Source organism: Cyrtonyx montezumae, unplaced genomic scaffold, assembly GCF_038088225.1.
Source record: "Cyrtonyx montezumae isolate F1298 unplaced genomic scaffold, pur_monq_1.0 scaffold_48, whole genome shotgun sequence".
NCBI classification, from domain to species: domain Eukaryota; kingdom Metazoa; phylum Chordata; class Aves; order Galliformes; family Odontophoridae; genus Cyrtonyx; species Cyrtonyx montezumae.
The window spans coordinates 864,417-874,008 of NW_027072054.1; the positions used below are offsets into that span (position 1 = coordinate 864,417).

General features: G+C 46.7%; 1 protein-coding gene across 1 annotated transcript; it reads left to right on the forward strand.

The window, feature by feature from the left end:
- Positions 1–6,520: 6,520 nt before the first annotated feature.
- On the forward strand, positions 6,521–7,354 carry LOC136055829 (feather keratin Cos1-2-like). The gene is made up of 2 exons (XM_065747704.1): positions 6,521–6,619; positions 7,002–7,354. The coding sequence occupies exons 1-2, from the start codon at positions 6,521–6,523 to the stop codon at positions 7,326–7,328; spliced, it is 426 nt and encodes a 141-aa protein (XP_065603776.1). The 3' UTR covers positions 7,329–7,354.
- The last annotated feature ends 2,238 nt before the right edge of the window (positions 7,355–9,592 follow it).

Consider the following 9,592-nt stretch of genomic DNA (forward strand, 5'->3'; position numbering starts at 1 on the left):
AGATGCAGTACACTCACCCAGACAAAGACACCTAGGAACACTGAGGATGGCACTTGTCAGAGCTACTAATGTTGTGATGCTGATTTTCCCCAGCAAGACAGATCCCATTATGGCACCTCTGTCAGCACCGAGGAAGTCTACTGACCAACATTTTTACTCACTCTTCCTATCTCATATCATTGTTGTCTTTTCCCTTTAGAGATCACTGTTAGTACCTGCCCAAATGAGCACCGAGTGACCTGCTCGACCCTCTACAACACTGGCCTGGGAGGTAGGGCTCAGTGGCAATGCAAAGAGGAACAGATTATACAGCAGCCCTTGCTGCTGGCTGCACTCAGAGTATCCACTTGGAGTCACTTCATTTCCTTCCTCAGGCTCAATAAACATTTCCTGCATCCTTTATTCTGACCGCCCATGCTTTTTTTTTTTTTTTTTCTTTTCTTTTCTTTTTCTTTTTCCGAATGCTTATATGTGATCAAACGATTAAATTTGTTGATGATGGTGAAGGAATTGAGTGCACCTTCAGTAAATTTGTGAAAGACACCTAGTGGTTTAAAAAAGTTAATCTTCCTGAATTTACTACTGTGGGACCCGGACAGCCTCAAACACTATGCTGGAGCTAACTGTGTGATCTTTAACAATACCATGTGCCAAACCCAGCTCTTTGGTTACGACAACTCATGCATGGCTACAGGTTTGGGGTGGAGCTGCTGGAAAGGTGCACAGAGGAAAAGGATCTGGTTGTGTTGATTGACAGCCAACTGAACATGAACCAGCAGTGTGCTCAGGCTGCTAAGAAGGCCAGAAGCATCCTGGCTTGTATCAGAAATAGCATAAGCAGTGGAACAATAGATGTGATCATGCCCCTGTACTCGGCTAAGGCAAGGCTCCACCTTGAGCACTGTATTAATTTTTGGCCCCTCATTACGAGGAAGTCCTTCAAGTCGTGGAGCATGTCCTCAGAAGGGCGATGAGGCTGTGAAGTCTTATGACAAACAGCTGAGTGCACTGAGATGATTCTGAAGAACAGGAGGTTCTAGAGTGACTGTACCTCTTTCTGCACTTTCCAGAAAAGTGGTCATAGAATGTTGAAATATAAAAATGTTGGCCTCTTTTCCCAGGTAATTAGCAATAAGACAAGATGTAATGACTTCAGTCAGAAACACCAGTCTCCTTCTTCCCCTAGTGAGTGCCAGAAATACAGTCACAAAACAAAGCAGAACCCCAGAGTGGAAGAGCCAGACATGTGGCCAGGGAGGACCCAAGGTCACTGGAGATATTGACAATGAGGGGAACAGAATAGTCTGAGCACCAGGACAGCAGTTCACAACAGCAGGACAGCAGTTTCACAGGGAATCTTCTCTGACGAGATCTCTCCTTCCCAATTCCAGTATGATTGGCTGAATTTCCATACTTCATTGGGCTGCTTGAACATTTCGTGGTATGATGGAGCACACTTTACGAAGAGTGGATGAAGAACTGTGTGTTCCGGTTAGCCTGGAGTCTTAAGGGTGCATGGTGTAATTTCCTGACCCCATATGTACGACAGCTGTAGACAGAAGCCCATGGTATGTCCTTGCTCCATCTCTTCAGGGCCAGAGCATCGAGGCAGCAGGGCCAAAGGAGTCTGAAGGGAAGTGGCTGTGGTAGTCTGAAGAGAATGTGTGCGTGGTGTTGCTTACGGCCACAGTACATTCCGTGGAAGAAGGCTGGCAAATGCCAAACCATTTTGTCTAGGCATGTTTTTTAAGGGAAAGATTTTCAAAGCATAGCAAGATCATGTTTTTCCTCCACAAGAATGATGTAAATTGATACTGGAGATCCCCACTCTCCCTCAGGGTGTGTGCAAATCCATTCCGATCTCCTGCTCTTAATCCAAACCAAAGCAGTGTGGAAGAGCTGCTGCTGAGAGGTCTTAGGTTGCATTTGGGGGACGATGGCAGGGCCAGATTGGGACAGTGTCCCAGAGGCCAGGCTCAGCATCACTGTAGAAATGGACAATGATATTCCTGCTGCAATGCAAAATATTGTGTATGCCAATCAGAGGGCAACAGTGAGAAGATTAGGTATTCAGTAATACTCAGATGACTGTACCTTTCACCAGGAAACACAAATGTTTCTCCTGATGACATAAAAATTCTCCAGAGTTTTTGGAACAACTGTATAGCAGATCTCCATGTAGATGAAGTTGTTGAGGAAGATGCAGATTGGCATCCTCAGGTGCCTTTCACTTCCCACAGTGACAAAGGTGAGGCCATTCCCATCAAGATTAGGAGACACTTGGGAAAGATAATGACAAACAGGAACGTGTGCCAGCTGGGGCACTCTGTTTAAGCACAAGAGAATCAATTTGGTCACCTTTCTGTCCTTCTAAAAAAGATAGGAAAGGAAAAAGAAGCATTAAAGGAATCAGCCACACAGCCCATGTCATCGTCTGCTTTCTATTCATCACAAGCACCTTAGAAAAATGTCACATTCATGAAGGCTGTGTCTGGTCCTGGGGAAGCACAGGGTCACCATGAAAGGCAGTCTGATTCCTTGGCCCTCTAATCTTTGTGTCTCTTTCATTTTTACTTGGGAATCGTGTGAGCCTGAAGCCCTTCTCCCACATCCTTTTCTGATTATGCCAATAACTTGTGTGCTGGGTTCTGGTGCTGCTTCTTACAGGATGAGGAGGAAAGGAGGAGGACTGACACAGTCTATGTGGGGCTTGGTGGAGTCGGATTTTCAACTAATACATAGACAGCAGCCTTCTTTTGTCTGGCTTCTCTTTTCAGATCATCTCTGAATGAAGCAAAGAAAGCAATTTGTCCCTTTCTGCAGTTGGCTGGTGAATCCAGACAGCCAAGATGGTACACTGGTGTGCTCATGGGAAGGTGATGAACTTCTACTTACACATCCCTGTGTTCTGTTTCCTCCCTGCAGTCTCTCCCATTTACAACTTCATCCCTCATCCATGTCCTGCTATGACCAGTCTCTGCCATGCCCAATGCTTGCCATGCCAGCCTTGTGGTCTGACACTGCTGCTCAAAAGCTGCAAAGATGCACTGCCAGAACTCCAGTCATTGCTGTGAATCCACCTGTTATAGTGGTCCTGTCTGACCCCATCCACAGCTCCTTTCTGCAGCGCACTATTGTGGGATCCTCCAGCTCTGCTGCCTTTGGCAGCATCCTCAGCAGTCATGGAGTCCCCACCACCTCTGTTTGCTGTGATCTCTCCTGCATTGCCTGATGCTACTGCAGCAGATGTTTCCAAACTTGTGCTAAAGCTACTGAGTGGAGCCCAGCCCAGGTCCCCTAAAAATCCAGAAGATGATGCTGGACTGATGATTGAGATCCTGGCCATAGATGCCTGAAAGGCTGTGTCCGGTGCTCTCTTCTAACAGAAGGGCAGCTGGGCTCTCTGAAAACATGACCGAAGCCCAATTTCCCTGTCTTCTGCTCTCTCTTCCCTCTTCCCTTTCTGCAGTCCCTGTAGGTCTCAAGACCACAAAAGCCTTGCCAGGGTTCTGCTGGCTTCTCTCCCTTTGTGGGGCAGGCAGATAGGTTTTTTGTTAGGATCTCAGCAACAGATGATGGGCACAAACTTCTGTCAGCTCCTGGTTACTGTCTGTACTGACAATGTTCTCTCTAAGTGAGATCATTTTTCTCTTAAGTGTCCTTACAGTTGTCTTCTTCCCAAACTCTACCTCCACATGAACGTTGTGGGAATAAAAGAAAGTGTATTTAGTGCAGAAGCTGTGGAAAAGGATAAACAGCATGAGAATGAAAGGCTGAGAACCAAGGACACTTCCAGATGAAAAGGAAAACAAGTTCAAGTAAGCTGTGGGATGGCAGACCCTAATTGGAGGAAGAGGGCATGGCTTGGAATGACTCATGGTGCTGACCTTCAGCAGAGAGTCAGCAGAACTAGGACGATATCACAATCAGAAGTTGCCATCTCCAGGATGTGTTTTGCAGAACTGTTAACTGCCGGGAGTGTTTTTGTGGAGGCTCTCTACCAATGATTTTGTGGATCAATGACATCATCCAACCAAATGCCCTTGGATGTGTCCAAACCCTTCTCAAGAACACAAGTATGTCTGTCAGGATTAAGCTCTCCTCAAGGTTTTCTTCCTTTATGGCGTGTAATACATAATTTCCATGGGTTTTATGAAAGTTACTCATAGACGTTGGAGTTCTGACTATAATGCTGATAAAGAAAAAAAGGAACAAAAAGTATTAATTACGCTAGACATTTACTTCTCATTACAGCCCTTTTCTCAGGGTCCCATGGACATACAGTCTCCTTAGCTTTCTTTTTACACCTCCCCTCCCCTCCCCTCCCCTCCCCTCCCCTCCCCTCCCCTCCCCTCCCCTCCCCTCCCCTCCCCTCCCCTCCCCTCCCCTCCCCTCCCCTCCCCTCCCCTCCCCTCCCCTCCCCTCCCCTCCCCTCCCCTCCCCTCCCCTCCCCTCCCCTCCCCTCCCCTCCCCTCCCCTGCCCTCCCCTCCCCTCACAGCTGTAGGACCCGGAAGACAGACATGGACAGAATCTATTGGATACCTGAATGACAGTGATGTCCTATGCCCACTTATGCATCAGTGATAGAAAAAGTGCTTGAACTTTGTGCAAAATTGAGATGCCCCAACCCCCACCCTACCAACTTGCAATGCTGCACGTGCTCCTATCTCTCTACTGTTTGTTTGCTTCTTTCTTTTCCCCATTTTTCTTCCTAAAGGGGACAAAACTTCACTGCAATGTTACGTTAACTCTGCCATGCTGTGATATCAATTCCTGAACCCTGTGACAATCCACTGCTCATCATGGAGATAAGTTTCAAAGTAAGACTCTGTCGATTCCCGTGATTCCCTTCTGGTCCCATTCCTGGGCTGGTTGATCTCTTCTGTGATCAGTTTATTGCTGCTTTTGAAGTCAGTCGCTCTGAAGTCAGTTTCTTAACAGGACCCCCTTCATGTCGGTCTGAACTTCTGGGATCACTTTGAGTCTCCAGTGTATTCTGAATACATGTAGATATACATAACCTGTAATATTATTGTTTTTATTCAAAAGATTGGCAAGTTTGTAGTCTGTAAGTATTGTTAGTCCATTTTCTTACTGAGAATTTTGTTAAACACATCAGTATCAATCTATAGTCGTTGCTATGTTTCTGAATTTTAAAATCTCAAAATGCCTTTTTACTACTTCTAAGTTGCTACTATCAATTCCTTGAAGAATATAACTCCATGTTTGGGTATATTATAGAATGCCACAATCTGACTACTATAACTTCTAGTTACCCTTGGGTTGGAAACCCCCTTCTTACAGGTCATGCTATGAGTGTCAGGTCTTGCCATGCAGCTCTCTGGAACAGCATCTCCACAGTCACCCAGCGGAAGGGGGCTGTCCTTGGCTGTGCTCTCTTTAACCTTCCTCTGAGCCCAGATATACAAATCTCTAGGAGAAGGTTTGCACTCTGGAACTGTACGCACTACACTGACAGCTGATGACCAAAGGACTCTTCCCCACTTTGTTATAGAGTCTAACCATCCTCCCATGACACAGCAACAACCAGAGCCGTGTTCCTATGGTTCGATGCCACTTTGGCCCAAGGTTTCAGCCTGGGTATGAGTCAGCAGAGGCTTTGCAGCCTCCGCATTTTGTTCTTGAGCTTGCATTTACATAAGCCTCCTGTCCTTCAGCTTATATCAGCCCAAGTTGTTCTCACAATATGCTCATGAATCTGTCACCTCCTCACCTCTTGCTCACCCTCAGCCTACTGCTGTCAAGGAGACTGGAGAGAGCCTTGCTCTTGTGCCAGCATTGCTGAGCAATGCACAAAACATGGGTGGGATATCAATGCTGTTCTAGCTACAGCACTAACATAGACTGGTGTGGGAAAGATTAACTCCACCCCAGCCAGACCCACTACAGGCAAGAGGAAACAAAATTGGAACACGTGCATAAGCACGACAGAGGGTGCACTCAGCTGAGGACTCCCTGGGGTAAAATTCAGCAGGGATTTTGAGAAGCATTTGTGTGAAGACAATGCCCTAATGTACTATTGAATTTCTATATTATGCTGAGAGGCTGCAAAGAGAGTAGAAGTGTCCAGGGAACCATGCAGAAGACAATAGATCAAGTGATTGATCTTGGATGAGAGAAATCATCTCTATTGGGCCTTGCCTTGAGGCCTGAGAAGCCCATACGAATATCAATGATTTTTTGTTGCAGCTACTCAAAATTAAAAGAAAGAAATGGCCCAAGGAATCCCTGAGGAGTGATCCAGGCTGACATCATTTCCCTCTGCTGGATTCTTTCAGCACGTGAGGTGCGTGTTCTGCCCACCGTGATGCATACTGCCTGGAAACGCATGGGTCTTTCTTTCTGCCACTCCAAAGATGACTTTTGGGAGGAATAGGAATGAAATAAATAAGGATGTGAGAAGTAGCAGCACAGGAAACCAACACAGAGACCATATCATTAGCTGGGATGTTTTGCATTCAAGAGGATCTTGTCAGAAAATAATCACTGCCGCAAGAGATGCCTCTGGAAGTGGGGCAGCTGGAGTCCATTATAAAAGCCAAGCCAGCTCCTTGCCTTCTCATTCGCTTCTCTTGCCTCCTTCTTCTTGGGATCAAGGTGAGTGTGAAGCCCCTTCTTGTGCTCTTCATTCTCCTAACAGAGTTCTGAGCTCAGTGGAACTCTCAGCTGCTTTTAGCTGTTTTCCATGCCTGTCTCTACTTTTCATGAGAGAGAGAAGTGGGGAGAATGTTTCTCATGGGTGAAGGCCGGGCCTGTAAGGAGGTGGCTTGCGGGCTAGCGTCTAGGCAGTAACTGGGTAGATATCAGTGGTGTTACTCGCCTCTACCAAAAGGGAAGCAAGAATCCCTTGTACATTTGTGAATGGTCTTCAGCTCCCAGCACTGCATGAGCACTGATTCCATCATAGTGTGGTGATGGGCTGCTTCACATAAGTCAATATAGTTTTATTCCTTGTTTGCTCTTCCTCCTCCTCTGCTAGGTGCAACTGCATCCTCAAGACATGTCCTGCTACGATCAGTGTGTGCCATGCCGGCCCTGCGGCCCGACATCCCTTGCCAGCAGCTGCAATGAGCCCTGTGTCAGGCAGTGCCAACCCTCCACCATCGTTATCCAGCCCTCTCCCGTGGTGGTGACCCTGCCTGGACCCATCCTCAGCTCCTTCCCGCAGAACACCGCCGTGGGATCCTCCACCTCCGCTGCTGTTGGCAGCATCCTCAGCTCTGAGGGAGTGCCCATCAACTCTGGAGGTCTCGACCTCTCCTGCATTTCCAACCGCTACTGTGGCAGAAGGTGCAACCCCTGCTAAAGATGCAGTACACTCACCCAGACAAAGACACCTAGGAACACTGAGGATGGCACTTGTCAGAGCTACTAATGTTGTGATGCTGATTTTCCCCAGCAAGACAGATCCCATTATGGCACCTCTGTCAGCACCGAGGAAGTCTACTGACCAACATTTTTACTCACTCTTCCTATCTCATATCATTGTTGTCTTTTCCCTTTAGAGATCACTGTTAGTACCTGCCCAAATGAGTCCTGAGTGACCTGCTTGACCCTCTACAACACTGGCCTGGGAGGTAGGGCTCAGTGGCAATGCAAAGAGGAACAGATTATACAGCAGCCCTTGCTGCTGGCTGCACTCAGAGTATCCACTTGGAGTCACTTCATTTCCTTCCTCAGGCTCAATAAACATTTCCTGCATCCTTTATTCTGACCGCCCATGCTTTTTTTTTTTTTTTTCTTTTCTTTTCTTTTTCTTTTTCCGAATGCTTATATGTGATCAAACGATTAAATTTGTTGATGATGGTGAAGGAATTGAGTGCACCTTCAGTAAATTTGTGAAAGACACCTAGTGGTTTAAAAAAGTTATTCTTCCTGAATTTACTACTGTGGGACCCGGACAGCCTCAAACACTATGCTGGAGCTAACTGTGTGATCTTTAACAATACCATGTGCCAAACCCAGCTCTTTGGTTACGACAACTCATGCATGGCTACAGGTTTGGGGTGGAGCTGCTGGAAAGGTGCACAGAGGAAAAGGATCTGGTTGTGTTGATTGACAGCCAACTGAACATGAACCAGCAGTGTGCTCAGGCTGCTAAGAAGGCCAGAAGCATCCTGGCTTGTATCAGAAATAGCATAAGCAGTGGAACAATAGATGTGATCATGCCCCTGTACTCGGCTAAGGCAAGGCTCCACCTTGAGCACTGTATTAATTTTTGGCCCCTCATTACGAGGAAGTCCTTCAAGTCGTGGAGCATGTCCTCAGAAGGGCGATGAGGCTGTGAAGTCTTATGACAAACAGCTGAGTGCACTGAGATGATTCTGAAGAACAGGAGGTTCTAGAGTGACTATACCTCTTTCTGCACTTTCCAGAAAAGTGGTCATAGAATGTTGAAATATAAAAATGTTGGCCTCTTTTCCCAGGTAATTAGCAATAAGACAAGATGTAATGACTTCAGTCAGAAACACCAGTCTCCTTCTTCCCCTAGTGAGTGCCAGAAATACAGTCACAAAACAAAGCAGAACCCCAGAGTGGAGGAGCCAGACATGTGGCCAGGGAGGACCCAAGGTCACTGGAGATATTGACAATGAGGGGAACAGAATATTCTGAGCACCAGGACAGCAGTTCACAACAGCAGGACAGCAGTTTCACAGGGAATCTTCTCTGACGAGATCTCTCCTTCCCAATTCCAGTATGATTGGCTGAATTTCCATACTTCATAGGGCTAAGATGGAGCACACTTTACGAAGAGTGGATGAAGAACTGTGTGTTCCGGTTAGCCTGGAGTCTTAAGGGTGCATGGGGTAATTTCCTGACCCCATGTGTATGACAGCTGTAGACAGAAGCCCATGGTATGTCCTTGCTCCATCTCTTCTGAGCCAGAGCATCGAGGCAGCAGGGCCAAAGGAGTCTGAAGGGAAGTGGCTGTGGTAGTCTGAAGAGAATGAGTGCGTGGTGTTGCTTACGGCCACAGTACATTCCGTGGAAGAAGGCTGGCAAATGCCAAACCATTTTGTCTAGGCATGTTTTTTAAGGGAAAGATTTTCAAAGCATAGCAAGATCATGTTTTTCCTCCACAAGAATGATGTAAATTGATACTGGAGATCCCCACTCTCCCTCAGGGTGTGTGCAAATCCATTCCGATCTCCTGCTCTTAATCCAAACCAAAGCAGTGTGGAAGAGCTGCTGCTAGGAGGTCTTAGGTTGCATTTGGGGGATGATGGCAGGGACAGATTGGGACAGTGTCCCAGAGGCCAGGCTCAGCATCACTGTAGAAATGGACAATGATATTCCTGCTGCAATGCAAAATATTGTGTATGCCAATCAGAGGGCAACAGTGAGAAGATTAGGTATTCAGTAATACTCAGATGACTGTACCTTTCACCAGGAAACACAAATGTTTCTCCTGATGACATAAAAATTCTCCAGAGTTTTTGGAACAACTGTATAGCAGATCTCCATGTAGATGAAGTTGTTGAGGAAGATGCAGATTGGCATCCTCAGGTGCCTTTCACTTCCCACAGTGACAAAGGTGAGGCCATTCCCATCAAGATTAGGAGACACTTG

Excerpts from the sequence above, each read along its gene's own strand:
- LOC136055829 (XM_065747704.1), top strand. The coding sequence starts at position 6,521 with ATGCCTCTGGAAGTGGGGCAGCTGGAGTCCATTATAAAAGCCAAGCCA. Across the intron at positions 6,620-7,001 it reads TCCTTCTTCTTGGGATCAAG|GTGCAACTGCATCCTCAAGA; the intron begins GTGAGTGTGAAG and ends CTCCTCTGCTAG.